The sequence below is a fragment of the Paroedura picta genome, chromosome 6, assembly GCF_049243985.1.
Source record: "Paroedura picta isolate Pp20150507F chromosome 6, Ppicta_v3.0, whole genome shotgun sequence".
Classification (NCBI taxonomy): domain Eukaryota; kingdom Metazoa; phylum Chordata; class Lepidosauria; order Squamata; family Gekkonidae; genus Paroedura; species Paroedura picta.
This window is the reverse complement of record NC_135374.1, coordinates 88,620,433-88,635,914: the sequence shown is the minus strand read 5'-3', so window position 1 is coordinate 88,635,914 and position 15,482 is coordinate 88,620,433. Positions and strand designations below refer to the sequence as shown.

The 15,482-nt window shown below is 40.8% G+C and overlaps 1 protein-coding gene and 1 long non-coding RNA gene across 5 annotated transcripts in view; one reads left to right on the top strand and one right to left on the bottom strand.

The window, feature by feature from the left end:
* The first annotated feature begins 444 nt into the window (after positions 1–444).
* LOC143840260 (uncharacterized) lies at positions 445–15,215 on the top strand. Its single transcript, XR_013232086.1, has 4 exons — positions 445–545; positions 3,374–3,537; positions 8,420–8,506; positions 13,343–15,215. It is a non-coding gene; the product is annotated as an uncharacterized LOC143840260 (long non-coding RNA).
* The window catches only part of LOC143840257 (interleukin-1 receptor-like 1), an 18,253-nt gene continuing 12,072 nt past the window's right edge, over positions 9,302–15,482 (bottom strand). The window contains exons 9-11 of one of the 4 annotated variants that reach the window (XR_013232083.1): positions 14,182–14,340; positions 11,181–12,144; positions 9,815–9,937 (exon numbers count right to left, since the gene is read on the bottom strand). Coding sequence is in view for 3 of the 4 variants with exons in the window: in XM_077343563.1 (XP_077199678.1) it covers positions 9,570–9,937; positions 14,182–14,340 (527 nt within the window). In the remaining variant the exon portion in view is untranslated. Of the gene's footprint in view, positions 9,938–11,180; positions 12,145–14,181; positions 14,341–15,482 lie in introns of all 4 variants that reach the window. The other 3 variants (XM_077343563.1, XM_077343565.1, XM_077343564.1) reach the window with 3 other exon arrangements.

Below are 15,482 nucleotides of genomic sequence, written 5' to 3'. Positions count from 1 at the left end.
CTGACATGTTTGCCTAGATCCGATGGATCTGCTAGCAGTAGCTACTGGAGGAGCCTCTTGCAGCAAAAGAAGGCTCTTTCTATCCATCCTGTAATTTTTAATTCTGGGAAGGATTCTCACCAAACAGTGTGCAAGCAAATGGACAGCTGTATTCTATGCAGGAAATTCCCCATAAGGAACCAGATTACTCCTGGATAAGAAAGGTGGTAGAAGATATTTCTCAGTTTTGGAGCTGTCTTTTCTCCATACCTCTATCTTTCATATCCTTTTCTCAGAAAAGAGCCAATCCTCCCCCTCCCCAGAAAAGTTTGTAAAACAATATCCGTTTCCTACACCGTAAGTTTTAGATAAGAAGAAGAACTTCAGAAAACTGACTTCCGTTCTCTATTAATGCTGTGATCAGCTTGACAATCATTTCACAGATTAAGTCAGAGACTGAGCTGGTGGTTACTCATTTTTTGTCATCTGATTTAGCTACAGGATGACTCGTTTGTACTCCATCTGGCTCTTGGGTTTTCTCTCCATTTCTGATGCATACAGAAAATGTAAGTCCATTTCTACCTTAATTTTATTCACAACTATACCTTGACTCTTTCTGCTAATTTTTGTTTAAAAGACTGATATCTATCGCTAGTGTTTTAGATTCTTGAAATGTACATTAGCACATCAGATGGTGGTGTTCTGTGCATATAGCCCATGTGGTGTTCTGTGCATACAGCCCGTGTGGATGCACATCTACATTGTGCTCTTTATTTGGAACCCCACAGGCCTGTCCCAGTGTGTCTTCTGATAACAAGTGTGAGTGTAGCCAAGTTATTGCACAAGACTACAGCTGGCGTAGCTAAAATGCTTCTGTGTTAAAATGACAAGCCTCATGTACTTCCTAAGGACCACTGTCTATCACACTGCTCAGTCTATCTTCTCAAGACCAGCTCTATGTGCCTCTGTTCATAATACTAGGGCAGATGATGACTAGAGATGGGGTTTTTTGAGTGGAGATACCTTATCTATGGAATGCTCTCCTCATGCTGGTTTACCTGTCTTGCTCTTCTTTAAGCTCCAGACTAAAATATTTATTTATATCTCAGATTTTAAGTAAGAGAATCCATCATTTGAAGGCTGTTTTATGGTCTGATTGCAGCCTAAAAGCTGTTTTAGAAATAGGAGAATTCATTTGTTGCACCCTGGTTAAATGCACTGTTAGAGAAGCTGGGCGCCTATGGTCTGTCCTATCAACTTGTTCTGAGCCTGGGACATGACAAGGCGAAAGAATTAATAAGGAGCAGGGTAACAGAGGTAGAAAGACAGCATGACATTAATAAGATCTTGGACCCACTTGTTGGAAAAGACCTTCTTAACAAGACTGTCCTGATGCCATATCTAACTGATCTTCTAAAGTTTGAACAAAGAACTTTCACTCTTCTCCGTTATAATGCTCTCCCTTCTGCTTTTCTGGAAGGAAAGTTCAAGGGGCTACCGATAGAAGCACGCAAGTGTGTCTGTGGTGAAGGTCAAATAGAGAGCTGGAAAAGGAGGGATGATCTAGCAACTTTCTCCTGATCATTCAGCCATGTGTGCACTTTGTTTTTAAGCTTCCTATTAGCATAAAATGTTTTTTTGGGCTTCAGTTACCTTTCCAGACTTCTCACAACTCAAGCAGGCAAAAACAGTCCCATTTGCATCTTCTGGAAGTGGGAAATGAGCTTGGAAATGGGGGTGGGGGGGGGTGATCTCCCGATCATACAGATCTGAGCAGCTTGTTTTTAAGCCTGCCATTAGCACAAAATGACTTCTTGGTCTCCAGAGACAATGTGCAGCATCTCAGAAATCCACCCAGACAGAAATAAAGTGCAAAAAATTTAATCCCCAAAGGGGAGGGGGGGAATGTTGTAACATCCTGGTGTTTTTCCATAGCAACAGAGCAGTGTTGATTTTATTAAAGATGCATATATGTTCTGGAATTACAACATTGCAATGTAGATGTGCCTTTAAAAAAATTAATTTGGGATCTGAAAGGGGGGAGAAAGTTTCAGTCCATGAGAAAATTGCTGTGTTGTGATTGGTGGCTTGCTATGATTGACAAGCCAAGGAATGGAGGGAGAAGTTCAGCTTATTTTGCCTTGCAGCCTCATCAGGAGGCCAAAAGACTCAACAGGGCAGAGGGAACATGCGGGAGGGGTCTCCCCATGAGGAGGGCTGCAAACTTGGGATTTACCATCCTGTGTTTGCTAGCAGGAAGCCACTTGTGTTTTACCCCTTCATGTGGAAATGGTTAATGGGTATTCAAGATGTAAAGTTTGCAAACTATTGTGAAGAGCTCCAAGGGAATCTTTCTGAACTGAGTGAGTACGTAACACTGTGCCAGACCACATTATATGCATGTGAGTGCAAGATGGTAGACAATGGAACAACAATCACAACGGTAAGTGTATACTGATGGAGATTGCGAAGGCAGAGGATTATTTAAAAAGAAATTGAACATAAAATGGCCAGAACTGCAATGCTCCTTTATGATGTGGCCTTAACTGGAAGAATCATAGAATCATAAAATAATAGAGTTGGGAGGGACCTCATGGTTCATCTAGTCCAACCCCTTGCACTATGCGGGTACAGGGGTACTTGTTTCTGTATGTCAAAGCTAGAAACAAAAAGGAAAGCCAACCTGACTAAATCATCTTTCCTACAATGAAAGCCGGGAGGATTGGGTGGGGATTTTTGACTTAAAGACAGTTAAAGGAGAGGGACAGGATAGATTTTTTAAAAATTATGGGTCAGGTAAAGAAAGTATACAAAACAATTCTTCCTCATATAATACCAGAACTTAGAGGTAACAAGTTCAAAGTAGACAGAAGAAAGTACTTCTATAATCAAGGAGTAGTTGAATTGTGAGATTTACTGCCAGTGGTCACTCGCATGGATGGCTTTAAAAAAGAGTAAGACAGATTATTTGAGGAGAAATCTATCAACAGCCACTTGCCTTGATGACTAAAGACAAAAAGGCATGTGTTATTACCCTGAAGATTTATATTCTTATACTTCAGGAATCCCTGTATCAGGAATAATTTATTGCCCTTCTATTGATAAATATAAGAATCCATCTGATGTCAGGTGGTACAAGGTATGTATTACTCAAACCTGGCTGAGAGATACCAGATTATTATTATCATCATCATCATCATCTACATTTTCATTATTCAGAGAGACAGAATGTAAATGTTAAAGAAGGAGTACAATACAGACTTGTGAAATGTACTCTTTGGACTGTATAGAACAGATTTGATAGGTTCTGTTTTAATTTCTGGACATTATCTTGTGATGTTAAGCATTTTATAAAATTAATCATCTTAATTTTTAAAAATGCTTTGTATTGCAGGACTGTTAAGTTCCTCGATGACCCCAGATACACAATACAGGATTCTACACTTTTTATTGCTGATGCAAATGAAAGTGACAATGGACATTATACTTGCCAGTTTACATACAGTCATCGTGGAAGAACATTTAATGTATCTGCAACCAGGCCCTTTGAAGTTGTAGGTAAGAGGAAGATGGACATGACCCAGATAACGTTTTTTTAAAAAACTAATTCCTTTATTAACTTTTCAATATAAACTTAAGAGTATTGGATCTTAGGCTACAGAAAGGACTACCCATATCCAAAGAATGGCCATCATTAAAATAACAACATATCAGGAACATTATCAGGAATTACTACACTACTCGTTTTACCCCCTGGATTAAATTCAAGGTTTTTCCTTCCTTGTCTGCATTCTATTCTGAACTATAGATCAGTATTCCCAGTGTGGTACTGATGAGTGCCAGTATGCCCACAGGCAAATCCCCAGGTGCTTGTCGTGTCCTTCAAAAAAACAGGCAAGGTTTATTGTGAAAGCAGAACTGCTTTGCTTCCAAAATACAAATGAAGGTCACACACATGAACCCACATATGAAGCTGCTTTATTCTGAACCAGACCATCTGTGTATCAATTACAAATTAATAAACTATATTCATAGGGATCAGTGTTAGAAAAAGTATCTCTTACAGGTAAATGCCCTCTTAAGATCTTGGATTACACCCACGGGAAGCTGATGGATATATTGACATGCCGGCAGCCAGGCTGACTGGAATATCTGTAAATAAAGTAATTTAAACTCTCAACATTTCACCAAAATACCACTGAACAGTAGATTTTCATAATGATTTAGTTTGTTTAAATCATCTCAATGCCATTTCTTCTCTATCCAAAGCAATCCAGTAAAGCACATTTGAAAATCAGTAAGAACAGGAGTGATTTAACTGAAACTTCAGAGCAGTGAGTGAAATCATGCACCCAAGGACATCTGAAATGATTTTTGTAACTAGTAAAAAGTCTAAAGATCAGGAAAGGTTTATGATTATTCTGCAGTCCTGACATATTAGAATGACTTGGGTGAAATCTCCTTAGGTAAAGGTATCCCCTGTGCAAGTACGGGGTCATGTCTGACCCTTGGGGTAACGCCCTCTAGCGTTTTCATGGCAGACTCAATACAGGGTGATTTGCCAGTGCCTTCCCCAGTCATTACCGTTTACCCCCCCCCCCCCAGCAAGCTGGGTACTCATTTTACCAACCTCGGAAGGATGGAAGGCTGACCTTGAGCCAGCTGCTGGAATCGAACTCCCAACCTCATGGGCAGACAGCTTCAGACAGCATGTGGCTGCCTTACCACTCTGCGCCACAAGAGGCTCATACTCATTACATTGCTTCTGCAAGCTGAAGCTTGCTTGCTATGGCTGCTTGTAGGACAGCAGCGGTTTGACTGAGGGACTCTGATCTTTTTCGTTCCTTCTGCCTTCACTTCTTCCAAACTATTATTTTGGTTTCTGGGGGTGGGGTGGGGTGAGTTTTGGGGGTGCTTTGAGATCTACTGTTTCTCCTAATGTTTATTTCTTCGCTGTTTCCGAGAGGCTGCATTGTTTGCCTTTTCTTCTTGCGGTTGTGTTTCTTTTAAAAGTTGATTTTTACAGTTTGTTATTTCAGTGTTGAGTTTTATAGTTCTTTATTTCAGTGTTTTGTTCTGGGGGAGGCACTGTAGCTGTAGCTAGAGTAGTCCATCATCCCAGTTTGGTAGCTGTTGTACTTGTTGTAGGAGATTGCCAACTTTGGGTACTGTTGTTATTATGAGTTTGCTGGCCCTCTTTTGCACTTACAGAGCTAGTTTACTGTTTTTTCTTTTAAATAAGTATTCAAAAACATTTAACCTGCTGGTGCCTCAATTAATGTAAATTTACCAGTAACTGCTGTATTTTCCACCCTCAGCTACATTTTCCCCATCTTCCATGCCATTGGTCTCAAATTTGCTTTGTTGTGATGGTCTTGGAAAGACTACAGCAAAACCAAGGTGGTTTCCATATGGAAAGATCAACATTAGCATTATCTTCCCTCCTGCAATAGCCTGTGATAGTTACCCCCAAAGCTTTTGTCCCTTTTCAGATTGCAAATTGCAAACCTCACATGACTTACTCATGAGTAACATTTCCAAAGCAGAGGCTTTTCCTGGCTGGCCTAGGTCCCAGAGGGCTGGCATGGGATCATTTCTGGGTTTCCCATAGCCCCCCATCCAGATGGCACACAGAGGTAACATGAGATGGCTCGTCATCCCCCCGCCCAATGTCCTCCATGTTGAACGAGGCCAGGAGGCCAGGGCAACTTGCAGCAGGACAGGTCCCCTTCCACCCAACAAAATTCTGACACTGGCAAGAAGTTGAAAGCGGAGAACAGATCCCTTAATAGGTTTTTCTCTGGGTGAGGCACATGATTTACTCATGAGCCCCTGCTCCACTTGCTTTCCCGATGGTGCGCCTGACTTCCCACTGCCCACTGGGGGGCGCTGCCAGCAGCAGCTGCGCAGTGCCATGCTGAGGGGAAGCCCCAGCGGCTGCTAAGTGCACTAAAGTTGAGCCAGCAGCAGAGTGAGCTCAAAGTCTGATTCAGGACCATGGACAGTAGAGCCAGTTGGAGATTTGAAATTCCTGTTCAAGTACAAGAATTGAGGGACTGCAGAGGAGTAAAGGACAAGTTCCAGAACTGGCTATAGAGGAGGAGGAGGAGGTGGTGGTGGTGGTGGGGTTGGTTTTTATATGCTGCTTTTCTCTACCCGAAGGATGCTCAAAGTGGCTTACAATGGCCTTCCCTTCCTCTCCCCACAACAGACACCCTGTGAGGGAGATGAGGCTGAGAGACCCCTGATATTACTGCTCGGTCAGAACAGATTTATCAGTGCTGTCGAGAGCCCAAGGTCACCCAGCTGGCTGCATATGGGGGAAGAGCAGGGAATCAAACCCAGCTCACCAGATTAGAAGTCTGCGTTCCTAACCACTACACCAAGCTGGCTCTATTAACTCCTATCCTCAGATGGGCTTTTGGGACAGCAGTTGTTATTCCTTTCTGGGGTTAAAACTGGACATTGGGAGGACTTTGCCAGTCCTGTAACTGGTTGCTGTCATTAGCATAATGTGAGCAGAAAAACAATGGACTATCCTTGACGGACAGCTATTTACCTTCTCTGACTTCACAGGGTAGATGTAAATGCTTATTGGGGACCACCTAAATATGAACTGGTTGAAATTTTGGATAGCCAACTCCACAATCCTGAATGAAGGGGGTGTATATGAATGTACAAAAGTGGCTACCAATCAATTGGTTGTCTTGTGTAGTGCTGCAAGGTGTAGTACTTCAAGGAGAACTGATCTGAGGTATACTGGGGATTGGAAGTCTCAGCGTAGGTGTACGCATGCAAATCTGGATCCATAGTGATTCCGTAGGTGGATATTGCTCATCCCAGGCTGCCACCCATTCTCTATTTACACTCTCGGGCATTACAATAAGGCCTAGTGGTGTGGTTCTGGTTGAAATTAAGGAGATGTTAATCTGGAATTTGCTACTGTGAGCCAAATTATTAGATTAAGAATTCTTGTTGTCTATAGAGGATACAGACCTCCACCTAGGATACTCTTTTGGCACTAACCAGGATATGTGTGTGGCTGAAACTAAGCTAGAACAGGAATTTTTGAGAGCAGTTCTGTGAAATGAAGTCTCCTGCTCTGCAATTTTTGATGGAGCTTTTTGGAATATGTTACAATGTCAGACTTTGTGTTTTTGTAGTGTTGAGGACTCCCCCTTGGTAACTCTTTTGAGGATCCGAGAATCTCAGCCATATCCAGAGTTAAATGAATACTGGCAGATCAGCTATAATGGGGAGTTTCTCTAGGACACCAATAGAGGGATTCACACCTTTCCTGATCATGGACCTTATGTTTACTTTTCAAGAGCTGTTACTGTAAAAACAGTACATAAGGCAATATGAATCCTGTTTGGTTCTTACTGCTGTTACCGTGTTCATCAACAGTAGGGGGGCTGTCTGATGACAGTGCTCTGGTTGTGCTTGGCCATAAGATGAAACAGGGTCTAAAGGACATATGCAATGTGATTGTTGGATCTGTGTTCAAATTTCTCCTTCTAATGTACGAACACTGATTCATCCAATACCAACAAGTCATAATAATGCACTGGACAAGATACATAGATTGCCACTGCAGGGAGGGCAATTCCTGAGAGTAATACAGCAAGAGGGAGAATTTTGTTTTCTATGCAATCAATTGAAACAGCGCACATTTATAGACCACAGTCGATCTCAGTATGAGTCCTTTGAACAACAGAAGAGACAGTGGTATATTCCACCTGCGATTCTAACGCTGTCCTCCAGACCATCAGCTGTGGGAGCTCCCATCCAGCTCTTCCAAAACATGTCATTTTGTAATTCTAGCTCTCATCCTTAATGGCCAAATGACGAACCAGTCTACTGGATCTTTGGAGAGAAAGCTCTTCATAGTCTTCCAAGGAAGTGGTCAGACAGTTGCTACATGGGCTATTTATTTCCTAGTTAAAGACCATCTCCCAAAAGGAAAGATTCAAAACTACACGGGGGCAGTAGAGGATGCTAAACTACCAGCTTTAACATATGATATAGCTTTAGGATGTGCATTGCTTCCTTGGTCATGTAGAATAACAACTCAAATTCTTGGGCATGCTGTTATAAGACTTCAAGACATCCTGGTGTTTGTTGAATGAAACAGGAGAAATAATTTGGACCTTGGCAATGGAAAAGAGAAAAAAATGCCAAGTGGTTATGCAAAACAGAATGGCCCTCGATATTATTTTAGCAGCAAAAGGGAGGACTTGTGCTTTGGTTGGTCAAGAGTGTTGTGTGTTCATCCAAGGTGAACACCCTGAGATATATAAAGGGGCCAACCACATCATAAGTATTGCCCAAGATCAAGCAGGAGAACCATCTGGTAGCGTAGAGAATTGGTTTAGCTGGTTAAGTTGGTTACCAGATTTCTCATGGCTCAAATATTTGTTTTTCATTTTTATATTGGTAGTGATAACTGGATGGATGGTTTGTTGCTGTATACAGTGCCTTCCACTGCTGGTATCCTGTCTGCAAGATTGGGGAACGGTTCTGCAAGGTAAGCAAACAGTAGTATGGGCTCCTAAAGCTATAGATTTGATGGAAGATATCTGTGAAGAGATTCCTTTAACCCTATTCTTTAGTTTCATCAGAGAAGAATCTGAAGAAGCCCACTTTGGTTTATGAAGATAACTCAAGGGCTCACAGGGGAAATGAAGGAGTGACTGCCTAAATCTTATAAGATTAAAATATATATACTTTTGTACTTTTCTACTTTTTGTAAACCTTACCTATGTTCTTTTCTCTTAACCAATAGTCATGATATATTTTATGATCGTATCTGATCCATTTGCTGAAAAGCCATATATTCATTATTGTACCTCATAGTTATATTTTACCTCTCAGTATTCAGCATTTTACCATGTCAGTATTATCCTGTAAACCTCTGTGTGTTTAGTCTCAGAAATTTTGCTGTGCTGATAAAAGATGGCGTGGCACCTGTGGCTGGAACTTGGTGTTCCAGAGATTTTGTAAACATCCAGTCTGAAGACACCTTTTTAAAGACTCTATGCCTATAGAATGCCAAGTTTTACTTGCAGTCAGTGAACCCACCTAATTTTAATCACCCTCCTACAAGGAAACACTCAGATATTATAATTTTTTATGAAATTTCACCTGATCCAAAGTGATTGAAAGATCCTTATCAGTATCTGTACAAGAGTAGACAGAAGAAAGATAACTTCATCAGGGTATGAATTACACCTGTATAAAACCCTATGTGATGCTCTATGAGTTAATTTGGGAGTCAGGCCTGGTGTCATATTCCATTAAATTGGATAATCAATGGATTCTCGGCCTGCTGTGGAAATTCTGCCCTCCATAATGGGTGAAAACAAACTAATCCCTTAGGGCTAGGAACTTTATAACTGCATCTGTTACAAAATCCCAGCAGTGTCTTGAAGCTCAAGTTAGTTCGGTTGATTTTTGAGGTCCAGAAAAACAAAGAAACACCCAAAAGCCATGATTCTCTTTACTAGAAATCCATTGAAATTGGGGAGGGGGGAATGGAGCATGTCTGCAGTATATGAAAAGTAAGCCGCATCTCCTTCAGAATTCAACATTTAGAGTGTTTTACAAAGAAACAAACCCGGGGGGTTAGTGACAGGAAGGTTATGCCTCGCTGGCATTTGGTATCTCACATATTTCCAGAATGCAGTGTCAGGTGAGAATGGGCGGGACATGTACTTTTCTTTCCATTTGATAGTATCTTGCTGATTAACGAGATGCCTGAGAGAGTCTTGAAGTTGTTCATAGTCTCTAATTCTTTCCATTTCTAACAAAATCACCTTGGTGTTGTTTTGGATGAGGGCATTGTAGAAGGCAATATGGTGCTCATAGGCAAAATGGTCGTTCGTGGCCAGACACTTTGTCAGCAGAATTATCAGACGCCGGCTCTCTTGTATTCTCTTCTCCATTGCACTCATTGCATCTGTCGATATGCAAAGGAAGTAAGAAAAAGGCAAGAAATATTTCTGGGTGTGTTGCATGCATGTCTGGCAGAGTCATACACTTGAAAGGAGACACTGCAGGTCATGGTACCCAAAGCAAGAAAGACTAGAATTTTCACAAGCCTTCTTCCTATTTACATTGGGCTGAGTACTGTGAGGAGATATGTAGTTACCAGGCCAGGCCAAGGGAGGACTTTTCAAGGTCACCTTTTTTTCTCAGCCAAAATGGCTTGCAGATACATGGGTTTCTGACACTATCACTATCACTCATTCCCAGCAACTCCTAGTGGCTTACTGCCCTCTGGGAGCAGGGAGAGGGGCTTCCTTGTCTTATTGGTCAGGTATCTCTATTCCACTTTTCTCCCCAATTGAGGGCCTAAAACAGCAGTCCTCACCATTCTTCTTTTCAACATTTAATCTTTGCAATAGTTAATGAAGTTAATTAGACTGAGGTGACAGCTTTTCTGCGTTCTTATTTTCCTCACTAATGCGCCTGTTGCTTTCATTTCCCCTCCCACTTTCCTCACACATTTTGCTCCCTCTAGTGACCAGTTCAAAATTTATTTATTTTTAAATATGTATCCCGCCTCTCACAACAATGTCGTCTCAAAACAGCTTACAGAATAAAACCATAAAAACAGTATATCCCATAAAACCCATTAAAACCATGAAACATTAGTCACAACATCCCTCAGTTAAGATGGCGGTAACAGAATCTAAATAAAAATGGTTTATTTTCAATAGATCTCCCTATTATAAGAAAGAAAGAAAGAAAGAAAGAAAGAAAGAAAGAAAGAAAGAAAGAAAGAAAGAAAGAAAGAAAGAAAGAAAGAAAGAAAGAAAGAAAGAAAGAAAGAAAGAAAGAAAGAAAGAAAGAAAGAAAGAAAGAAAGAAAGAAAGAAAGAAAGAAAGAAAGAAAGAAAGAAAGAAAGAAAGAAAGAAAGAAAGAAAGAAAGAAAGAAAGAAAGAAAGAAAGAAAGAAAATGATGAAACCACCCTGATGGAACGGGAATGTAGACACAAGGAAAACAGGGATATGGAAAAGCCCTGTATGACTGGGTCAATGCTGCCCAGAAAGCTTCCATCGTTGAGCAGAGATTTAAATCTGGGTTTTCCAAACCCCAGTCCAAAACTCTAACCACTACACCATGCTGACAGTGTAGCTTCTGGTTTCCTTGAAATATTGCACCTTTCTCAGAAATGGTCCTGCTAGAAGACACCTACTTGGGTGGTGATTCCAAACAAAGTCAGTATGGTCATTGCAACACTGATTCTGGTTGCTGCAAGCAGGATGAAGCCCTCTGAAACAAGGGAGATTGCAGTTCCTACAGAGTCCCATGATATGGCTGGGGAATACTGGAGAGAATACAAAATGTATTTCAGTCAGAACTCACTGTCAGAGGCATACAGTGAAATTACTCATGAAAGTTTATGCTAGATTGAGGTTTTACTTTCAGTCTTTAGGGTGCCTTGGGACTTCTCTGTATGGATTTGCTGCAGCAGACCAATATGGCTACCCCTCTAGAATTATGCAAAATGTTGTAGACATAGTAGACCTGTGGAAAGCATTTTCAGTAAAATAAAGGGAGAAAGAAAGACTGTTGCATGTGTGATGTGCTCTCAAGTTGCTTCCCATTTATGGGGCACCTATGAATTAATAGCCTCCAAAAATGCCTTACCCGTAACAGCATCACTCAGGTCTTGCAAACTGAAGGCTGTGGCTTCTTTTATTGAGTCAACCCATCTCGTGCCAGGCCTGCTTCTTTTCCTGCTGCCTTCAGTGCTCAGACCACCAAACCCAAGAGAGAAAGTGAATGATGCTTTCCCAACATAAAATTCCAATATGGTTCAAAGAAAGAGGAAGTAGTCATAATGGGGGAACAACTGCTTTGTTATCTGTTGGGAGACAAGCTGTGCTTGATTAGTAGCATCCAATAAATTCCCAACATGCCTCCGAGACAGCTTCTTCTGTAAACTGGACAGAAGAATGAGGGGACTGAGTATCCTTGACTTGGTCTTAACCAATAGAGAAGACTTGGTTGATGAGTTGAAAGTAGAAGGAACTTTGAGGGAAACAGGCCCATTATGTTGGAATTATTGATCTTATGGAAAAGCCAAATGTGAGCTTCCCATCTGAATTCCACACCTTGAACTTCAAGAATGCTGATATTAATGCAATTACATTCCACTGTACGGAAGGAAGGGATAAAAAATGTACTTAATAAATTATTATTAATAAATTCAGAGGAAAAAAGTCCCAGAAAGGACTTCTTGGGGGAAAAGACGCATCACAACAAATCATTGCAATGACAGACAAAAATCAGAGATATTAAAGAAGCCAACATGGATTCCTAAAAATAAAAAATCTGGTGAGTGGTAAATCCACCTGGAAGTGAATAGAAGGATAGTCAAATTAGAGATATGCTAGAGATAAGCAGCTTGGACTTGCAGGGACAATGCCAGGAAAGCTGCATGTCAAAAATGGCTGAAGCTGATAATGAAAGCTAAGGACAGCAAAATTTGCTCTTTTCAGAAATAAATGGGAAAAGAAAATGTAGGCCCACTCCTAAGCGAAGACAGTGAAATGTTAATGGGCTATAAAGAGAAGATAGGACTACTTGCCTCTATCTTCACTCAAAAGGAATCTTGGCGCTATATCACCAAGAATGGTGAAGGGGCAGGATTGCAATAGTTGGTCTGGGGATATCTGGCTATATTAAATAAGATGAGGTCTTTGAGGTTAGATGAATTGCATTCTAGAGTACCAAGGGTACTTGCTGACATGCTCTCAGAACCCCTGCCTATGAAAAATCCTGAAGGTCATCTGAAATGCTTTAAGTCTGGAGATGGTCAGAGAACTTCCCAGAAAGGGGTGAAAGGAAGATCTACTCTTCCAAAAAGATCTAAATGAGACAGGTTCAGAGGAGGATAACAAAGAATTCGCATATCTGGTTCATTATTGTTACTTTTGCTCAAAATCAAGGATGTTAAGAACTTCAGCATAAACACAATTGGTAGGTGAACTTATCTCGATTGAGTTCCTTCTCTTATTTGCGAGCAAATTCCATATTTTCTGTCAAGATTCAAAAGCTAGAAAAGTATGCCTCAGCTCAATAGTTGTTTGTGCTACCAGGCCAGCTTGCAGCTGCTTTACCACATGTACAGTCCTGCAATGTACTCTTCTCAATCATCAAAGAACCATTTCATGAAAGTGACTACCTTGTTCAAGATGGAATCATTTGTGTCCCATCTCTTTGAACCTTTGCTGACAAAAAGTGTCTTTAAAAAAAAGGCCTTACAGATGTTAAATTTCCTATTTTATATATGCACCATCAGTTGCTTCCATTATGAGGTCATTCAAGAAGTTATCTCAATATTCTACCTAGGCTCATTCTGAGAAGAAGAAGAAGAAAGAAGAAGAAGAAAGAAGAAGGAAGAAGAAATGCTGCTTTTCTCAACCTGAAGGAGTCTCGAAGTGGCTTACAGTCGCCTTCCCTTTCCTCTCCCCACAACAGACACCCTGTGAGGTGGGTGAGGCTGAGAGAGCCCTGATATCACTGCTCAGTCAGAACAGCTTTATCAGCGCCGTGGTGAGCCCAAGGTCACCCAGCTGGTTGCACGTGGGGGAGTGCAGAATCGAACCCGTCTCACCAGATTAGAAGTCCGCACTCCTACCCACTATCCAAAACTGGCACCAAAGGCAGAGAGAGAGAAAGCTAAACAGTAAGCATCAAATTTTTTAAAGCTCTGTAAGAAAATAGCCTTTAATCATTGCAAACAGACTTATCCCAATTCTTTGAATGCAGTCTTATAGTCTGTTGCATGTTCTGCTCCCTGTCCATGACTACACAGGATGCAAATCAAGCTGGCAAGTGATCCAGCATAAAATGCATGGCAACTTAGTATTTTTATGCATGTTTTCACACTCCTGTCAGATTGCAGGAATAGCATTGGGTTTCTGTTTTCATGTCCATTGAATATGTACTGGAGGGTGAACTTGTAAATATCTGCAGGATTAGGATAATACCAATGAGATTCACTTCCATCAATCCCATGAATTGGGCATCCTCATATAATTAGACACCAGTTCCCACTCTCAGTCTAATTTGCTGTTTGAAGGGTTATGTGAACATCTGACCAGTCTCTTTTCTGAAGATTAGATGGGATCAAAATGTAACATGACATCACCATCTTCTTAATTTAGTATGTTGATTTGCCTGCTTACCTTCTCCAGGTAAAACATCTCTCCCGTAAATACACAGTGTATATCCACACTGCTTTTCTAACACTTCTGGCAGAATCTGATGTACAAAGCAGTCTATAAATTTATTTTTGTAAGTGTCAACTGTGGAACAGATAATATATGCATCATATATTTTCCCATCTGTGAGATAAAATGAGAAATTTAGCACAAAGCTGTTAGTGTGATTTTTTTCTGAAAGAGCTACTTCAAGGACAGATGTATGTATGATTAGCATTTCAGGTTAATTGCATTATTTTAGATAATGGCATACCATTTTATAAACAAGCAAGGTGAGAATTTTAAAAAATGTTTTTGAGAAGCATACTTCTCTGTACAGAAAATGCACACTACAAAGAGCATGCATACGTCTTACTTGAAATCATGTTATTTAATGCGAGTAAAGCTGCATACACCAATAACAGACGTTGTAGGCATTCATTAAAGATATGGCATTATTGAGCAAACCACTCCATCAAAGGACTCACCCCCTTCAATATATCTATTTCAAATACTCTGAATTGTTGTGAGAGGCAGGGTCCTCTGAATAATCAGAAATAAAACTGTTCCATAAAATACACCAGCATTCATTCTCTCTCTGAATAATCCCTCTTTTTTTCCTTCCTCTGCTGCAAGTCATATCAAGGTCCACCAAAATGGCCAGGATCCTATTAACTAATACCATGGGAGTGCAACATTTGCATGCCAGTCAGACCTCCAGAGCATGTTATTTAAGAGACACATGAATTCCAACTTCCCCATTCTCTTTTCAAACTGGATAGTTAGTAGGAATGAGGGACAGGAGGAGCCAAGAAAGACCTTTCCTGGCTTTTTGTTACTGCTCAGTCCCAAGCCAAAACCTGGCTCCATAGGGAACATTTCAGCTCCAGTTCCTGCATTCTCAACTTTCAGTTGAAATAAGAAAAATCAAGATTCAAGGACCTCCCTCTTTTATTTTTCATCTTCCGCACATCCGGCCATGCAGGGCCAGTGATCTGGTCACCTTAAGTCATGCCCTTCTAAGTCTGCCAGTCATTGACTTCAGGAATTTAGAAAGATGTGTCTGTGCTTAAGATTGTGCTGTATCCTCTTAATAAAAACACATCTATCTTTCACCCAACAGCATATTGTGTACAAGAACATCTACTGGTCTCAGCGCCAGTGTGTTCCACAAGTTTCTGTGGGGTGTTTTGAATCCTTTTACAGACTTTTCTAAAAAGTTCTAAGCTGATATGTTATAATTTGTAAATGATATTCTGTATTGTGCCATCATCACATTCCACGGA